Source organism: Staurois parvus, unplaced genomic scaffold (assembly GCF_062004578.1).
Source record: "Staurois parvus isolate SC_StPar_1 unplaced genomic scaffold, SC_StPar_1.0 ptg000860l, whole genome shotgun sequence".
NCBI lineage: Eukaryota > Metazoa > Chordata > Amphibia > Anura > Ranidae > Staurois > Staurois parvus.
The window spans coordinates 2,439,626-2,460,074 of NW_028318656.1; the positions used below are offsets into that span (position 1 = coordinate 2,439,626).

The following is a 20,449-nucleotide window of genomic DNA, read 5'->3' on the forward strand; positions in this document are numbered from 1 at the left end:
TCTTCAGTTTGACTCAAATTAGTAAAAGCGAATGAATCCACCCCACAACAAAAACTCCTCCATCTAGTATTTGTATGACCTCCATGATTTGTAAGGACATCACCAAGTCTTCTAGGCATGGAATGAACAAGCTGGTGACATATTACAACATCGATCTTTTTCCATTCTTCAAGAACGATCTCTTTTAGAGCCTGGATGGAGAGTGATGCTCAACTTGTCTCTTCATTGGGTTCAGACCAGGAGACATACTTGGCCACTGAATCCCTTTCACCCTGTTCTTCTTCAGAAATGTAACAGTGGCCTTAGATGTGTGTTTTGGATCATTGTGTTGGAAAAGTGCACGACGACCAAGGGCACGGAGTGATGGTAGCATCTTCTCTTTCAATATAGAGCAGTACATCTGTGAATTTGTGATACCATCAATGAAATGCAGCTTCCCAACACCAGCAGCACTCATGCAGACCCACAGGAGGACACTGCCACCACCATGTTTCACTGTAGGCACCATGCATTTTTCTTTGTACTCCTCACCTTTGCGACACCATATAGTTTTGAAGTCATCAGTTCCAAAAACATTTGCCTTGGTCTCATCACTCCAGAGTACAGATTCCCAGTAGTCTTCTTCTTTTTCAGAATGGGCTCTGGCAAATTCTAGACAGGCTTTTTTGTGCATGGGCTTTAGGAGAGGCTTCCTTCATGGATGACACCCATGTATGCCATTCCTCTGCAGTGTACGCCGTATTGTGTCACGGGAAACAATCACCCGGTTTGGCTTTCTACTATTTTAGCTAACTGCAGTGAACTTGCATGAAGATTTTTTTCAACCCTTTTCATCAGAAGATGCTCCTGTCGAGGTATTAAGTTCCATGGATGGCCTGGACGTCTCTGTAAGATTGTTGCAGTTCCATCTTTGTAAACATTTTTTATAATTTTTGCTCCAGTATTCTGACTGAAAAGTAAAGCTTTGCTGATCTTCTTGTAGCCTTCACCTTTCTTGTGTAAAGAAATTATTTTCTATCTCAGGCCTTGTGACATTTCTCCTTCATGTGTTGCCATTGCTGACAGCATGAAATGGGAGGGGTTTTCTTTAAGTAATGCCCTTTTTATAATCGCCTTCCTGCTGGACACCTGTTCAATGAATAATTAGACTCATCTGGAGTTGAATTTTTGTTAGGATTTTGTTTTCTAAAATTTAGCTGTGCTAAATTTAGTCTTTCATTGGGGTGTTCATTTTTGCAACATGGTCTTGAATGAATTTGTTAGGAAAAATACTTTTTTGTGTGTGCAAATTAATAAATCAATGGCTGGCATTTGTGGGAGGATTTTGTAGTATAGTGTCTCGCAGAAAATGTTGATTCTGAAAGGAAAGTAATGCAGGCCATAGATGGGTCGAAAATCTGCCGATTTTTCGTCCGAAAATAAAATCGGCTGATTTTCGGATCGTTGGTGTACTAAATGTTCGGCCGTTTTTCGGTATTTTGGCTGATTTTTTTTTTTATCGGTAAAGTTGGGAAAAAAATCGGCCGATTTTGCCGATCGGCCGATTTTCGCAGCAATGATGGGCAAATCGGCCAATATTTTACCGATAAAAAAATCTGCGCATGAGCAGTGATCTGCAAGAGGAAGACAAAAAGAAGGAAAAGAGGGAGAGGATGAGGGAGAGGATGAGGGAGAGGATGAGGGAGAGGATGAGGGAGAGGATGAGGGAGAGGATGAGGGAGAGGATGAGGGAGAGGATGAGGGAGAGGATGAGGGAGAGGATGAGGGAGAGGATGAGGGAGAGGATGAGGGAGAGGATGAGGGAGAGGATGAGGGAGAGGATGAGGGAGAGGATGAGGGAGAGGATGAGGGAGAGGATGAGGGAGAGGATGAGGGAGAGGATGAGGGAGAGGATGAGGGAGAGGATGAGGGAGAGGATGAGGGAGAGGATGAGGGAGAGGATGAGGGAGAGGATGAGGGAGAGGATGAGGGAGAGGATGAGGGAGAGGATGAGGGAGAGGATGAGGGAGAGGATGAGGGAGAGGATGAGGGAGAGGATGAGGGAGAGGATGAGGGATGAGGGATGAGGGATGAGGGAGAGGGAGAGGATGAGGGAGAGGGAGAGGATGAGGGAGAGGGAGAGGATGAGGGAGAGGATGAGGGAGAGGATGAGGGAGAGGATGAGGGAGAGGGAGAGGGAGAGGATGAGGGAGAGGATGAGGGAGAGGATGAGGGAGAGGATGAGGGAGAGGATGAGGGAGAGGATGAGGGAGAGGATGAGGATGATGAAGAAGAGAATTCCAGTCCGGCAAAAAGTGTCCCTGCAGAGAGCTCAGCTATTTCTTTGACAGTTCTTTGACATTTATAGCGGTTGCACGACCGATTTTTTTTTCGTTTTTTTAAAAGAATAATCGGCCGATTTTCGACCCGTCTATGGCCTGCATAAAGTTCTCTGACAAATCTGTTGGGATGTACTCACTGAGCACTGTATATATCCATTACATAAACAGCAGGTAAAATAAATATTGAACACGTCATCATTTTTTCTCAGAAAATAGCTATAAATATTTCATTCACATTCATAGCGGTTTTAGCAGATGTCTCCATGAATAGCAAGCTGTTGTCATCTGCATAGGCTTGAGCTTCCTGAAAATCTACAGCTCTGTAGGTGTCATTGACATGAAATTTTCACCACATGTCGGTAACCCCAGATGCAATCCATACATACAAAGAATCCAAAACAAATAACTTCAGATATAAGTTATGTGTAATAAAATGAAACAAAAAAATGTGCAAGAGAGAGAAAAGGGGAGTTGGTATGTCAATTACAATTGCCATTAAACGATAAGTTCACCTTTTTGTACAAAAAAATGTAAAATTCACTTTTTTTTTTTGCAGGTAAAAAAAAAGTGCATTTACTTATTTATTACTAGGAGCCTGCAAAGCATTGCACCTGTGGTAATCCGGGGCGCAATGGAGGGCTCCTGCAAAGTCCTGTAGCTGTCTTCTTGCACCGTGTATGGGAAGGCAGTTACACAATGGCAGGAAGAATCAATGAACTACCATAGCACCTCGGTAGTACATTGAGTACTACAAGCTGACCGCTACAAAGGATGTCTGTAAAGCAGGCCATACGTGGGTCGAATTCCAAACGATTTTTTCGATCGAAAAACATTGTTCGTTCTGTAATCCGATGGTGCCACCAATGTTTTTGAAAATCGGTTGTTTTTCATAAATTTTCCAGCATGCCGATAAACGAAATGGGGAAGAACCACGAAAATCGACTGGTGCCATTGCCCCACTAACAGAGCGAAAATCAGACGATTAATCTTAGGTCCGAATTTCAAACGCTAAATTGGTTGGAAATTGATCCATGTATGGCCGTCCTTAGTGTAGGTCTCCCATTCACAGAGTTCTGTGAATGAACGATGCATCTGGGTGGGTGGTGCCAATTTTTTTTAATAAAATTACGACAGCGGGTGCAGGGGAAGATCCCCGGTTCACTGTAACAATGGAGGTTCGGGGATGGGGGGGTTGGCTTCTGCAACAATTGCATGTTACTCCCTGAATACGGGTGTAACATGGTACAAAATGTGAACTTATCCTTTAAATATTTGAATCATTACATCCGAGCTCCACCCAAAAGGGGAAGTTGTGCTTTAAGCCTTTGTCCCCGCACCCCATTAAGGATTGGCACCTCTGGGGAGCGTATACCCGAATTTGACAGGTACCTGCTCCAACTTCTGCTGCGATTGCCTAGGTCAGTGGTGGGCAACCTTTTTTTTCAACTGAGCCAAATCTCGCCAAAACCATGATTGAAATTTATTTTGAGAGCCACATTTTTAAAACTGAAAATACATCCCCCATATAGTAATTCATCCCCCATAGTAATTCATCCCCCATATAGTAATTCATCCCCCATAGTGTAATTCATCCCCCATAGTAATTCATCCCCCATATAGTAATTCATCCCCCATATAGTAATTCATCCCCCATAGTAATTCATCCCCCATATAGTAATTCATCCCCCGTATAGTAATTCATCCCCCGTATAGTAATTCATCCCCCGTATAGTAATTCATCCCCCGTATAGTAATTCATCCCCCGTATAGTAATTCATCCCCCGTATAGTAATTCATCCCCCGTATAGTATTTCATCCCCCGTATAGTATTTCATCCCTCGTATAGTATTTCATCCCCCGTATAGTATTTCATCCCTCGTATAGTATTTCATCCCTCGTATAGTATTTCATCCCTCGTATAGTATTTCATCCCTCGTATAGTAATTCATCCCTCGTATAGTAATTCATCCCTCATATAGTAATTCATCCCTCATATAGTAATTCATCCCTCATATAGTAATTCATCCCTCATATAGTAATTCATATAGTAATTCATCCCTCATATAGTAATTCATCCCTCGTATAGTAATTCATCCCTCGTATAGTAATTCATCCCTCGTATAGTAATTCATCCCTCGTATAGTAATTCATCCCTCGTATAGTATTTCATCCCCCATATAGTATTTCATCCCCCACAGTACTATTCCCCCCCCCCTTCTAGTAAGCCAAGTCCCCTGTGTCAATTCACTTACCTTTGTTCCGCGCGTTCCTCTCGCTGTCTTCCCGCGCCGTTCGGGTCTTCAGGGCGGACTGTGAGAGGAGCCTAGCTCCCCTCCCCTCACGTTCGGCACGCTGCCCCGCCTACACACATCCTGACAGCCACATCCGCGGGCCGGATTAAAAGGTCCGCGCGGACTTTTGGGGCGGCCAACGGAGAGGAGGCAGGGGAGCGGGCGCCCGGCACACAGAAGAGCCGCATTAGAGTGGGTAAAGAGCCGCATGTGGCTCGCGAGCCGCGGCTTGCCGACCACTGGCCTAGGTGATCGGAAGCGGAAGTTTTTTTTTTCCGTTTTGGATAGAGTAAGGGAGGGTATAACCCCCCGTCTGATTTTTATTTCGCCATCTGTGTCCCATTGGGTAGATTTCTCTATCACTTCCTGTCCCACTAACCAAACAGGAAGTTATAGGAATTCCCTGCAAATTAAGGGAATTACTTGGGGACCCCAAGGTCCCCAGAACTCGTTTCCCTTTTTTGGAAGGTTTCACCTCTTCCTTTTCTGGTGATAACCCAGAATTTGAGATTTTCTTTTATTTTCACTTTCTGCCTGGGTTCACACTGACGCGATGTGGAATTTGCACCAGTTTCTGTGCGAATTCCCCACCGCATTTTAATTGCACCCTGTTCAAGCGAACCGTTTCAGGTGTGTTCAGTTAGCACCCCGAAATCTGTTCGCTAAACGCGGTGCGATGTGCAGAATCGGAACGCAGGGGTGTGAATACCCATACGATACGGTTTCTAGTCAGACAAAAAAAGGGTCCTTAATTTGCAGGGACACGTGACAGGTCCCAGAAGACTATGGAGCCATTCGGAATTCTCAGCGCTTCTCGCGCATGCGCAGTGGGCACCCGGCTGTGAAGCCGCAAGCTGCCACAGCCGGGTGCCCACACTGAAGATGCCGTCGCCATGGAGAGAAGACGGGCAGTGAAACCAGCCATGGTGAGGACACCGCTGGACCGAGGGACAGGTAAGTGGCTGTATATTAAAAGTCAGCAGCTACAATTTTTGTAGCTGCAAACTTTTCTTTTTTTTTTTTTTTTCAGGTGGAACTCCACTTTAACCCCTTCACGCCGGCGCCTCCCGGCCCTTTAAGAGTTTCAGAAGCCGGGATTTAGGGTCACATGTCGTCACGGCGGTCACATGATCGGGAAAGGTCCCAATCGAAAGAGGAGATTGAGACCTTTCCGTGAGTACCGGACATGTGTGCTGGGAGCGTGCAGGGCGCGCGCTCTTGGCACATATGTCCTTTTTTTAATAGAACGCAAATGTGCGGCCACTCAGCGTCTAGGCCCAGTCGCCAGGAGGCCGCACATTTGCGTTCGGCCGGCGTGAAGAGGTTAAAATTCTCTTGGCCTTCTGGTTAAGATGAAGCGTAGTATTGACTTTAGCCCCTAGGGGTGTCCCTGCTAGGACGTTGGGAGGCACTTCGATCTGCCCGAGCCTTGTGGTCCCTGTGGGGGTAACCTCTGCTCTGCCTTGTTGGATTGCTGATTTTTTTTTTTTTTTTTTTTTACTGTACAAACTTTATTAAAAATCTTTTGTAAACAAAATATTCCCCAGATTTGATTTAATGGCAAGCCATGCTTTAGAAAGCAATGTTAACAATCCGATTACGTGTCTGTTGGCCGGCATGCGGCTGATTCAATGTGCCGGCAGGTTCCTCTGATGGAAACAGACTGACATAAGTGACATAACTATTTGACGGTCAGACTTTTTACTGCGTAGCTGACGACACCTTTCCCCTATATTGGTTATCAGTGTATGTAGACTTCAACCTTTACCCTATATAAATAGTGACAGCGCAGGCCGGGCACACAGCCAACATACTCTGATCGCAGGGTGCGGCAGCTGAAATTCAACCTGTCCTCTATATACAAAAGCAGACACGTGAAAACTGTGATAAACAAAAACTGCTACTAAATGACAGGCTCCAGAAATTGCCAGATTGTATCTGGATTTTACCCAAAAAGCCCACACAGCAACAAAATACCTAGAATTCCATGGTATGGGGACAGCCGGCCTATGTCTTGTCACAGTGCAGCGGTCGGGGCCTGAGAGGCCTGCTGCCGCATGGAGAACGGGGCCGGCCGAACCGAAGCCTTTGAAAATACTGATTTTTAGAAAGTGGGATTTCTGGAGAGTCCTAGATGTAATAAAGTAGTATGTTTTTAACCACTTCCTGTCCGGATACTTTTACCCCCTTCCTGACCAGGGCAATTTTCAGCTTTTAACGCTATCACACTTTGAATGACAATTGCGCTGTCATGCAACACTGTACCCAAATGAATTTTTTACCATTTTTTTGAGACAGATAAAGCTTTATTTTGGTGGTATTTATTCACCGCTGGGATTTGTATTTTTTTTGCTATGTAAATGAAATGTCCAAACGTTTTGAAAAAAGTGTTTTTTTTTTTTATAAAATTTTGCAAATAAATAATATTTCATCATAAATCTTTGCCAAAATTTATTCCGTTTATCTTTTTAGTAAAAAAAAAAAATCCAAATTAGTTTATAACAAAAATTATAATTTTTAAACATTTTTTAAATATTTTTTTTATATATTTTATTTTTTTTTTACATACTGTCACCCTAGCAGTACAGTGTCACCATGGTGACACTGTACTACTTGTGGGGGGTGATGAAGATTTTTTTTTTTTCTTTACACTGATTGCTTTTACACCCATATAGGATGTAAAAGCAATCATTTCTCTTTCTCTCTGTCTGCATTCTTGCAGTCATTGAGAAGTACTGAGTGAGCTGTGATTGGTCACAGATTGTCACATGGTACAAGGCTGTTGTGCATAGCCTTGTACCATGTGACCTCTGTGATCATTCACAGATTTCACACGTAGTAAGCAATGATGTCACAAGTGACATCTTGCTTACTACTTTGCATGTGATCACCGATTGGCCAATCAGTGATCACATGATCGGGACCTCGTACAGAGGTCCCGTCCGACAATCGGTGTTTCACTGTGTCCGGAGGACACAGCGGGCACCGGATCGTGGTGCTGCGGGCACCGGATCGCGGTGCTGCGCGCTCCCAGGGAGCGCGCACAAGCAGGATGCGGGGAGGCCGTTTATATGCAACGGACGGTCGGGAAGTGGTTAAGTGGTAATAAAGTTGTTTTTTTTTTTTTTTTTCAATTTCTTTCAGTAAAATAACAAACATGTCGTTATTATTTTTATTATTTCTATTTTTATTATTATACAGGATTTATATAGCTCCAACAGTTTGCGCAGCGCTTTAAAATATAAAGGAGATAGTACAACTACAATACATTTCAGTACAGAAGGAATATGTCATACTTGCCTGCTTTGTGCAATGGTCTTGCACAGAGCAGCTCTGATCCCTTTTTTTTTTTTTCTTTTTTTTTTATATGGGGTCCCCTGCCGGTGCTCCTGGCTCCTCGCCTCCGCTGAGTGCCCCCAAAGAAAGCTGGTTTCAGGCTCGCTCCTGAGCTGCCCTGTCTGTGTCTCCTGACACAGACAGCTCAGCCCCACCGCTCTCCCTTCCCGTTCGCGAGTCACAGAATTTGACAGAAGCGGGAGCCATTTAAATGGTTGAGAGGGGCACAGGAAGACGTCACCCCCACAAAGGGGGACATTATACACTCCAAATTCTAAATGAATGTTCTCTGCGTCTTGATGCGCTGTTATTGTCTCGTATGGGCCTCCCATTGAACTAAAATGCAGAGAATAACAGACGCGTCATATTTTTCAAAGCACACTGCAGTGCTGAGATGGGAATTTTTTATTGGGGAACCAATACATGTTGGAACACATATGTTAGGCCCTTTTTTTACATGGGGGCGAGCTTTGTTTAGATCAGCAGGGGATCTGTCCGCTGACCCCCTGCTGATCGGATGACAGGTCCCTGTTTGCTCAGTTTATGCAGAGTATGAGCGGCTGGGTGTAAGGTTTGGATCGCATATATGCATTTTGCGTTTTGATCCTGTCTCCAGTGCTTCTTGCAGTTTGATTTGCACTTTTGATGTATTTTTACTGCATTTTTGTGTTTTTGTTCAGCTCTTTTTTTTTTTTTTTTTTTGCTGGGCAAATAAAATGAATAAAAGAATAAAAATGCAGGACGTGGCAAAAACGCTCTACCATGCATTTCAGCAGCTTCTCCATTGAACTCTATTGTAGCAAAAACGCTGCTTTTTGCTTTTTAAAGGGTCCCTGACCCTTTCCATAAACGCAGCAGCTCAAAAAAGCCTATATGTGAGCGTGTTCCAAAGGAAACCATGTTAAATGGACTGTAGTGCGTTTTCTGCAAAAACGGGAAAAAACGCATTGGTGTGAATGGAGCCTAAATGATCATAGGAAGGCAGATCTCTATCTCAGAGGTAGATGGGTGTAAACGGACACAAGTCTGCTTACACCTTGCTGCCGATCAAGTCTGCCTGAAAAACTGACAGGTGGACCTGATCAGACCCTTTGGGCTTGTTCACGCTTGACTTCTTAACAAATGCCCCTATAGCATTTGACAGGTGTTAGGGGAGCGTTTTTAATGCTCCCCAAATGCCTATGTGCGGTTTTGAGGCCTATAATGAAGTTAATGGTATTAACGCCCGGCAAACGCATGCCAGGAGTTTGAGGAGTGCCACCATAGACTTGAATGGGACACGTTGAAAGGCTTCAACTCCTCCTGACTGGACATGAGGCGTCAATTTTGCCACTATGCCAATGCTTCAGTGTGAACAGCGCTGTGTGCTGCCATGTGTATCATTTTCATAGACATTTGAGGAGTGCCACCGTAGACTTGAATGGGACGCGTTGAAAGGCTTCAGCTCCTCCTGACTGGACATAAGGCGTCAATTTTGCCGCAACGCTAACACTTCAATGTGAACAGCACTGTGTGCTGCCATGTGTATCATTTTCATAGACATCTGAGGAGTGCCACCATAGACTTGAATGGGACGCATTGAAAGGCTTCAGCTCCTCCTGACTGGACATAAGGGGGTTGATTTACTAAAGCTGGAGAGTCCAAAATCAGACTCCCTTCTGCATAGAAACCAATCAGCTTCTAACCTCAGCTTGTTCAATGAAGCTTTGGCAATGAAACCTGGAAGCTGATTGGTTTCTATGCAGAAGGGAGTCTGATTTTGGACTCTCCAGCTTTAGTAAATAAACCCCTTGGCGTCAATTTTGCCGCAACACTAACACTTCAATGTGAACAGCACTGTGTGCTGCCATGTGTATCTTTTTCATAGGCATTTGAGGAGCGTTAAAAACGCCCCTCAAACGCCTGCTTACAAAGCTAGTGTGAACCTAGCCTTTGTATGAAAGGGTCCTTTAAAATGAACAGTGTAAATGGGCCCTGAAGTTTGTACAGGTTTTAGTTTTTGTTTTTTGTTTATTATTATTATTATTATACAGGAGTTTTATATAGCGCCAACAGTTTGCTCAGCACTTTACAAAATGAAGGCAGACATTACAGTTACAATACAATTTGGTCCAAGAGGGAACAGAGGGCCCTGATCCTGAGAGCTTACAATCTAGGAGGAAGGGTTGAGTGATACAAAAGGTAATAGCTGTGGGGGGAGGAGCTGATGGAGGAAATAAATGGCAGTTTACTAGGTAGAAGCAGGATAGGCTTCTTTAAAAAAGTTTTCAGGGATCGTCTAAAGGTGGATAGTTTAAGAGACAGCCGGACATATGGGGGTAGGGAGTTCCATAGGATGGGAGAAGTCCTGGAGGCGAGCGTGGGAGGAGGTGACACTGGAACTAGAGAGCAGAAAGTCTTGGGAGGATCAAAAAGAGCGGTTTGGTTGCTATTTTGTTTGTGGTTTTTTTTTTGTTTGTTTTTTTTCCATCCCTGTGCATCTACATGAAGGCGTTGTATACCTGTACACTGTGATACGGTATGTAATCCTGTCCAATCCAGGCTCTCCAGTCCTGAAATACAATCAGAGTGTTTGCGGTGAGAGTTGTACACTTGGCAGTGATCTTTGCTGTCTGTCAGCCAGCCAACTCGCCCTCTGATCCTCCCGTGTGACTCCGCCGCAGGGCACAGTTCACGCGTGTGAATGTCAGTGCTTGGCCAGAGGTGTGGGAGTACGGAAGTTTCCATATCGGGGTGGAGCGATGGAAATCCTTGCTAAGCCATTCTATATAAAGGAATTCTTATTCAGATTGAATCCTGATCTACATTTCCTCTGTTTTGTCAATTTGTTCTTTTTGTTTAAGCGTTGCAATCATATATTACAATCAAACGCAAGATCATTAGTTAGTGGAAGAAAACGAACTGAGACCAGCCTTCCTAACCGTTATGGAGCTGCATGTCCAAGTATTGTCCTTCAGCCATGATGGGACTTGTAGTCCATTGCATTGTTTTGTACGTTTCTGATATAAACCTTTATTCACTGTTCATCTTGATGTTGTTTTGTTTACAGGCTTCACCTGCCGATCACTATCAATGTCTTCCGCCATGCTTTGTAAGTTACATTGTTGTCTGTCGTCTCATGTTCTGGGGGAATCGCGGGTCTCGGCTCGCTGTATAACGTTACCATCTGTGTTGTGTCATTTCAGCAAGAACGCATGTTAACTATGAAGTCAAAAAAGATGTCGCCGTTGTCCGCTTTAACACCCCAAATTCTAAGGTATAACTTGGACCGCAGTCTTTCTCTTTGAAATTTTGTCTTTTCTGATTTAACCACTTCCTGTCTGGCCGCTGTATATAAACGGCCAGACGGTGGCAGTGCAGGGGCGGGTTGCCATTCATAAACGGCACCTGCCATTTTGGATTGTGCGTGCTCCCTGGGAGCAAGCGGCACCGCGATTCGATTCCCGTTGTGTCCTCTGGACACAGTGGAACACGGATCGCTGTTCGGGACCTCTGTGTGATGTCCCAATCATGTGATCACTGATTGGCCAATCATTGATCACATGAATAGGTGTAAGCAAGATGTCACTTCTGACATCACTTCCGTCCGGCCGCTGTATATAAACGGCCGGATGGTGGCAGTGCAGGGGCGGGTTGCTGTTCATAAATGGCGCCCGCCATTTTGGATCGTGCGCGCTCCCTCGGAGCATGCAGCACCGCGACCTGGTGCCCGCTGTGTTTTTCGTACACAGCGGAACACCGATCGTGTTCGGGACCTCTGTGTGAGGTCCCGATCATGTGATCATTGAAGGAGGAAGAGGACGTCTGAAGATTTCCCCCTTCCCCCTACTCCCCCTTGCGTGTCTTTGTCTTTTCAATAAAGCTTCGGGCCTGTGTTTCTTTCCCCCCCCCCTTTCCCCTTCCCACACACACCCGATGCCTATTGTTAATCGCAATATCCGGTTCTCGTTTTTGCATGCACTAGTGTTATTAGGAAACGTAATGTGTATTAGAATGTTACAGTTTTTGGGGTAAGCGGCGTTATGCATGACGTGGCGGTCAGGGGATTCATCCTCTGCACATCACGTCAGGCATCATACCGCTGAGCGAATGTATTTATTTCTGAATGTATTTATTGTATGCTTGGAACTGTATTGCCATGTGGTGCGCTGCGTCGCAGTACAGGGTGAGATGTACCCCGATTACACGTATCATGTTGTTTTTGATGCTTCTGTAATAAAAGTATCTTTTCAATCAAAAAAAAAATCAGTGATCACATGAATAGTAGTAAGCAAGATGTCACTTCTGACATCATTGCTTACTATGTGTGAAATCTGTGAATGATCAGAGGTCACATGGTACAGGGCTATTCACAACTTGTAGTATGTGACATGCTGTGACCAATCACAGCTCACACAGTATTTCTCAATGGCTGCAAGAATGCAGCAATAGAGAAGGAGAAATGATTGCTTTTACAGCCTTTATGGGTGTAAAAGCAATCGGTGTTAAAACAAAAAAAAAAATCTTCATCACCCCCCACAAGTAGTACAGTGTCACTATGGTGACACTGTACTGCTAGGGTTGACTGTATGTTAAAAAAAAACATAAATAAAATAAAAATTAAAAAAAAGTTTTAAAAATTATTTTTGGTTATAAACTAATTTGGGTTATTTTTTTTTACTAAAAAGATAACTGAATAAATGTTGGCCAAGATTTATGAAGAATTATTTATCTGCAAAATTTTATAAGAAAACACTTTTTTCCAAATTTTTAGACTTTTTATTTATATAGCAAAAAAACAAAAAAAAACCAGTGGTGAATAAATACCACCAAAATAAAGTTTTATCTGTCTCAAAAAAATGCAAAAAAAATTCATATGGGTACAGTGTTGCATGACCGCGCAATTGTCGTTCAAAGTGTGATAGCGCTGAAAGCTGAAAATTGGCCTGGACAGGAAGGGGGTGAAAGTGTCCGGACAGGAAGTGGTTAAAGCCATCTAAAGCTATGCGGTTGTAAAGTTTTCCATCTGATCCTGCTGAAGCGGAGCTAAAGTTCTGCTGTCACAAATAGCGGCGAGCAGGCCGCTCTTTATTGCAAAAGAGACATCCAATGTCTAGAATACACTTACCTGCCTGCTGTCGGTGTACTCCAACAAGTAAACCTAGCGGGTGCATGCGGAGCTCTTCTTATGTCGCCGGGACGGTCCTTGTGTGTTGGGATGACTGCTTTCTGTGAGGCCCCCCCCCCCCCCCCCCGCACCAGCCAATGTAGACGGCCAATTAAAGGAAAGGTCATTTTGGCTCTGCTTTAAAGTGGAAGTTCAGTAAAAATCTAACGAAGGCCAACCTACTCCCACACCCTATTTTATTTATTTATTTCAGGTACTTGTATAGCGCCATCAATTTACGCAGCGCTTTACATATATATTGTACATTCACATCAGTCCCTAACCCTCAAGGGGTGTACAATCTAAGGTCCCTATACATTGTACATTCACATCAGTCCCTAACCCTCAAGGGGTGTACAGTCTAAGGTCCCTAACTCACATTCATACATACACATACTAGGGACAATTTTAGACAGGAGCCAATTAACCTACCAGCATGTCTTTGGAGTGTGGGAGGAAACCGGAGTATCCGGAGGAAACCCACGCAGGCACAGGGAGAACATGCAAATTCAAGGCAGGTGGTGCCGTGGTTGGGATTCGAACCAAGGACCCGAGTACTGCCAGGTAGAAGTGCTAACCACTTAGCCAGTGTATTTTAAGAATATTCTGTCTACTCAATGAAAGAAAAAAATCTGTGTACTTACCTATTCTGAAGCCGCTTTGGTCCAGTCACATGATCTCTCCAGCAGCGGCTTGAGTGTAGAGGGGAGATCATTGACACTGGCTACAAATGCCTGTGCGGTGACATCCCCCACCGTGGGATCTTGTGGGCTGCCCTGCTCTACACTGAAGCCAGTGCTGGGATCCGGTCATGTGACCGGAGCGGCTTTAGAATAGCTGTAGTGTAAGTGTAAGCATCCTTTCTTTCACAGAATAGGCTTCTAATGGGGGTGGGCATAGGTGTAGACTTAGATTCTGACTGAACTTCCACTTTAATCCTGTAGAAAGACCTGTTACTGTTGGCAGCTACACAATACCCTTTGGCAACTCGCTACGGCAGAGGATGAGATGCATTGTCAAAGGGTGGTGTTTAGGCAGAGCCAGCCAATTCATAGTTCAGCCTCCTTTTGACAATGACTCTTGCCTGCTTTTATCAGATTCAGTGCCTACAGTGGTGTGATCCCTAGCCATAGTCCTTGGCTCTGACCATTCATGGGGTCTTTGGCCCGCACGGCCGCATATATTAAGCCATTTATTACTTAATGCTCTAAAATATAATGTAGTTGTTTGTTAATTGCTCTATTTTTGTTGTGCCGTGCAGGTGAACACCCTGTCCAAGCAGGTGCAGAGTGAATTTGGTGACGTCATGAATGAAGTCTGGGCCAACGATGCTGTGAAAAGTGCTGTCCTGATCTCCAGCAAACCAGGCTGCTTCATCGCTGGGGCCGATATCAAGTGAGACCTGCTTCTTTAGATGGCTGCTGATAGTTAGATTTTGCTAGGGCTCCTTTTAGGCCAGAGGTGGCTTATGCCTTTCTGTGAATAGGTGGTAAAACACTTGCCAATCCTTAAACACATCACCGCCTTACAGGGGCTTGTAACACATAAACAGAAGTCGCGGTCCTGGTAGTAAGAATCAGCGCCTATTGGCGCAAAGATTTTCCATTGCATTTGACAAATTTTGAGGTCCTGAAAGCTGGAAGTGTTTACCACAGCTTGCTAGGGAAGACCTACGTTGGCCAGTCATTGTGGATAATGCCCAAACCTGGCCAGGATTGGATATTTGTACAGGCACCTAAGGTATTTCTATTCTGGCTTGATGCAGGATTGTTGATTCATCCCCGAAATGTATATTTCTCAACAAGTGCAGCAGTGAAATCTTTACACATACCATTGTTGTAACAGAGGTTTCTGTATGGGTTTTTTCTGTTTACCATTATTTAACCGTGTTGTGTGCTCTTGCCCTTTAAGAATTCTTTATAGCAAAAGTTAGAACCCATGTCAGGGTTTTATTGCTGTCTGTGCCCCCCCCCAGTGTTAATTTTGATGTCAAATTTTAGTTAGTCTTTGGCAGGGTGGATTTGATTTAAATCACTAGTCAGGCTTGATTTAAATCCTAGTTTTCTACATAAAGACTAATTCTTGCTGGTATAACTTTAATATACAAGTAGATGAAGATTTTTAGAATAACAACTTTTCATATTAGTTTTTTTATCCCCAGTTTAATAGGTTAATCATTCATATTTGGACAACTTTTCTGTTGTACTTAGGAAGGAGAAAAATAATCATTACCTTAATAATAACAATTTAAATAGATTTATTCAACTGAAACAATAACATTCCAGCATATGTGATTTGCTTAAACATCCATGTTTGGTAACTAATTTGGCTAAACAAAATATATATATTTTAAGAAACTTAGACTGTCAGCCCCTTCCTCCTCACACTTAGTTTCACTTTCTTCTTGTGCAGATCTATTCCACTCCAAACAATCAGAAAAATATTGTTTCTATTCTATTCACTGAACTTCTTGAAACTTAGCACTGAAGGGGTTGATTCTGTATTCATAGGTTTGTAGAAGTTAGGATTAACCATTAGCCGCCCGGCCAATGGCCGTTTGGCGGCTTCAGAAGTGTCTCTGCACTCCGGGTGCACGCCATTTGGCGTGCTCCCGCACATGCGCCGTTTGCGCTAATGCAGAGCGGCGCAGCAGCGCGATCTGTCACCGGCCGTGCACCTCGGACACGGCCGATGACAGATCCGAGTACCGACTCCCGTTGCTGGTACCATGTGACCTGCTGTGACCAATCACAGCAGGTCACATGACAGTTGTATACAATGGATGGCTTCATTCGTGTGTGTGTGTGTGTGTGTGTATGTATATATATATATATATATATATATATGTGTATATATATGTATATATATATATGATTGTATACTAGTGCCTAGGTGTAAATGGTCACAGCTAATCACATGCACATGTCATGTGATTAGCTGTGACCAAATCACAGCTAAGCACAAAAAAAAAAAAAGCTGAATGAATCGATTTCATTCAGGTAAATGCTTGCTTATATTATAGCAAAGTAATTCTTTGCTATAAGCAAATTGTGTAAAAAAAAAAAAAAAAAAAAAAAAAAAAAAAATACTGATCACTTCCCCAAAGTAGTACAATGTTACTATGGTAACATTGTACTACTTTGGTCATAGTGAAATATGAAAAAAAAATCTTAAAAAAAGTAATACAAAAATTAAATATAATAAAAAAAAATATATATATATTTTTTTTTCATACTGTCACCAGTCAGTGTCCCTGTTCACCGCCATGCCAGTTATATGATGACGCTGTACTGCACTGGTGACAGTATGTAAAAAAAAAAATAGTGAAAATAATTTTTTTCATTTTTTCATTTTCCGAAAAATTATGACAAAAAAATACAACTTCAAAAAACTCGCCATTCCTCTTATGAAGTACTTCGGACTGTCTACTCTGCAAAAAGGGGTCATTTGGGGGATATCTGTACTGTTCTGACATTCTTGGACCTCAAGAAATTAGATTGGCTGTCAGTACTTCAGAATTGATCAATATTCAGATCTATACCATAGTTTGTGAACTCTATAACTTTCCTACAAACTAAAAAATACATCCTAATTTGGGTTATTTTCACCAAAGACATGTAGCAGAATACATCTCGGCCTAAATTTATGAAGAACAATTATTTATTTGTAAACTTTTATAACAGAAACAAAGAAAAATGTGTTTTTTTTTTTTTTCAAAATTTTTGGTCTTTTTTTGTTAATTTAGCAAAAAATAAAAACCCCGGCGGTGATTAAATACCACCAAAAGAAAGCTCTAGTTGTGTGAAGAAAATGATAAAATTTTAGTTGGGGTACAATGTTGTATGACCGCGCAATTGTCATTCAAAGTGTGAGAGCGCTGAAAACTGGCCTGGGCAGGAAGGTGTAAAATTGCCCGGTATTGAAACGGTTAAAGTCTTTTTCTTAACTCTGTTCATGTTATAACATTTTTGCTGTGAAGAAGAGGCATGTGATCTCCGCTGAGTCAAATTCAGTTTTGAGAACTGCAAAAGTAAACCAATAATCTGTGATAATATCTTGTAGGCAGAGAAACTGCCCAATAATCTTACAAAAACCTCTGGAAGAGCATGACATTGTGAATGGATTCATGGAATTTAGTGTAGAGAGCAGCTGCTGTGTAGAGAGCAGCTGCTGTGTAGAGAGCAGCTGCTGTGTAGAGAGCAGCTGCTGTGTAGAGAGCAGCTGCTGTGTAGAGAGCAGCTGCTGTGTAGAGAGCAGCTGCTGTGTAGAGAGCAGCTGCTGTGTAGAGAGCAGCTGCTGTGTAGAGAGCAGCTGCTGTGTAGAGAGCAGCTGCTGTGTAGAGAGCAGCTGCTGTGTAGAGAGCAGCTGCTGTGTAGAGAGCAGCTGCTGTGTAGAGAGCAGCTGCTGTGTAGAGAGCAGCTGCTGTGTAGAGAGCAGCTGCTGTGTAGAGAGCAGCTGCTGTGTAGAGAGCAGCTGCTGTGTAGAGAGCAGCTGCTGTGTAGAGAGCAGCTGCTGTGTAGAGCGCAGCTGCTGTGTAGAGAGCAGCTGCTGTGTTGAAAGCAGCAGTATTGGAGGTAAAACGACACTCATGAATTATAATTACTGGGTAAATAATTATAGGGTTGGGGGTCACCACAACATGAGGAACTGTATTAAAGGGTCGTGGCATTAGGAAGGTTGAGAACCACTGATATACAGCCTTATTCTACATAAATAAAAAAACTAATCTTTATTTCATGATGGAATAACCTTTGGATGGTAATATATTTTCCTCAAAAAGCATTTTATTTAAATAAAAAAAAATCCGATTTGTTTGATTTTTGTAAAAAAATCATTGATTTTTATCCACCCTGGTCTTTGGACTAAAATGCCATTTTAGTTTTAGGTGTATTTTAGTCATCTGAATTGTTTGTCATATTGTAGGCGGCTAAAATGGGCCGGCGCATTGTAGGCAGCTAAAATGGGCCGGTGCATTTTGCAGGCCACGATTTGCATGGGCACAAGAGGCCATTCATTTGAATGGGCTGCCATGCCCTGGAACACACAGGAAAGAAGCCCCTGCACTATTTTTGAAATCGCAGCTCGCATGGGTACCAAGTTTCCCAATAGGGTTGCGATTTCCAGTGCGGGCGGCGTGCCATTGGGATTCATCGCACCTGCCCACGGGTCCTTCATTTCTCTGTGTGGGTGGTTGCAGCTGCCGGTATTTGTGCGGGTCCCGCAGCGGCACCACACGCACAGATGTGAACCCAGCCTTAGCGGTTGTGTAATATAACGGCTTTATAAATAAAACAAAAATACTGCATTTTGACAAACGGAAGTGCAACTTTAAAATATTAAACAACAAAAAAACAAAAACTGGACTCTATTGGCTGTAATGCCATTGCACATATTACCTGAATATATTACCAACATTTAAATATTAAGGCAAAAAAATAATAAAAGCCTTTTTTCTTTTTTTTTTTTTTTCTATTTTTTGCAGCTTGGTAGACACCCCCTACTTATGTGGTAGTGCAGTGTTAATTTTGATGTCAAATTTCAATTTATTTTTAGTTAGTCTTTTACATAAAATGCCGTTTTAGTCATCTAAATTGTTTTATATTTAGTCGTATTTTAGTCAACTAAAATAATAATTTCGTCGTCATAAATTTTTGTAGATGAAATTAACACTGGTCTCCCCCCTTCCCCATATATGACCTGGTGACCGTTGTCAACAGGACATAATGTAGTGGAAATCCAGACTTGTCACCAATTATTTGATCGGAATAGAGGGGAAAATCTACCAATGGCACACATTTCAGTTAAAACTTTCTCCCTCTCCTCTTAAGGTGCAATCACACTTGCGAATACATTTGCACACCATTTAGATGCAAGAACCCGATTAAGGGATCCCATGATTAGCTGCAGGAGGCAGCCCCATTGAAAGTAATTGGCGGCTGCTATCTCCTGCTTCTAATGCCAGCCACTTGCATGCAATGGAGGGATCACATGGAAGTGATCCCTGAACGATCGATTACATGCAAGGGGCCATGATTAGCTGCGGGAGCTGTCAGCCACCCATTGCTTTTAATAGCACTGCTTCCTGCAGCTAACTAGGGGAACCCCCGCTGGGTTTTCTTGCATCTGATTGCAGTGTTGGGTGCATTTGCAGGTGTGAATGCACCCTTTGGCTATTAACAAAACCTGTGGCTGTGTGTATGGTGAATAGCCAGGGGGAGAGTGAGGCAGAGACAGGACTGGGGTCTGAGACAGCAATGCAGAACAGCAGAAGAACAAGATGGTTTGACAGATGTAGAAAAAGCCTACATGACGAGGTGGCTTTGATGGTTAAGGAGTTTTTAACGGTTTCAACCTGGGTAAAGGCAATTGTGTCCAGAGTTTGACTTTATATATATACAGTCATGGCCGAAATTGTTGGCACCCTTGATATTTCTCCAGGAAATCATGTATTTCTCACGAAACGTATTGCATTAACACATGTTTTGCTATACACATGTTTATTCCCTTTGTGTGTATTGGGACAAAACAAAAAAAGGGAGGAAAGAAAGCAAATTCGACATAATGTCACACAAACCTCCAAAAATGGGCTGGACAAAAGTATTGGCACCCTTTCACAACTGCGGATAAATAAGAATGTTACAAGCATGTGATGCTCCTGTAAACTCACCTGGGGCAAGTAACAGGTGTGGGCAATATAGAAATCACACCTGAAAGCAGATAAAAAGGAGAGACGTTCACTTAACCTTTGCATTGTGTGTCTGTCTGTGCCACACTAAGCATGGACAACAGAAAGAGGAGACGAGAACTGTCTGAGGACCTGAGAACCAAAATTGTGGCAAAATATCAACAATCTCAAGGTTACAAGTCCATCTCCAGAGAACTAGATTTGCCTTTGTCCACAGTGCGCAACATTATCAAGAAGTTTGCAACCCATGGCACTGTAGCTAATCTCCCTGGTCGTGGACGGATGAGGAAAATTGATGAAAGATTGCAACGCAGAATAGTCCGGATGGTGGATAAGCAGCCCCAAACATGTTCCAAAGACATTCAAGCTGTCCTGCAGGCTCAGGGAGCATCAGTGTCAGCGCGAACTATCCGTCGACATTTAAATGAAATGAAACGCTATGGCAGGAGACCCAGGAGGACCCCACTGCTGACACAGAGACATAAAAAAGCAAGACTACAGTTTGCCAAAATGTACTTGAGTAAGCCAAAAGCCTTCTGGGAAAACGTCTTGTGGACAGATGAGACCAAGATAGAGCTTTTCGGTAAAGCACATCATTCTACTGTTTACCGAAAACGGAATGAGGCCTACAAAGAACAAAACACAGTACCTACGGTAAAATATGGTGGAG

At 43.2% G+C, this 20,449-nt stretch overlaps 1 protein-coding gene across 1 annotated transcript in view; it reads left to right on the forward strand.

Moving 5' to 3' along the window:
* The window catches only part of HADHA (hydroxyacyl-CoA dehydrogenase trifunctional multienzyme complex subunit alpha), an 84,610-nt gene that overhangs the window by 7,791 nt on the left and 56,370 nt on the right, over nucleotides 1-20,449 (forward strand). Inside the window, exons 2-4 of the mRNA XM_089655654.1 lie at nucleotides 10,998-11,039; nucleotides 11,134-11,204; nucleotides 14,356-14,489. Coding sequence (XP_089511780.1) covers nucleotides 10,998-11,039; nucleotides 11,134-11,204; nucleotides 14,356-14,489 — 247 coding nt within the window. The remainder of the gene's footprint in view (nucleotides 1-10,997; nucleotides 11,040-11,133; nucleotides 11,205-14,355; nucleotides 14,490-20,449) is intronic.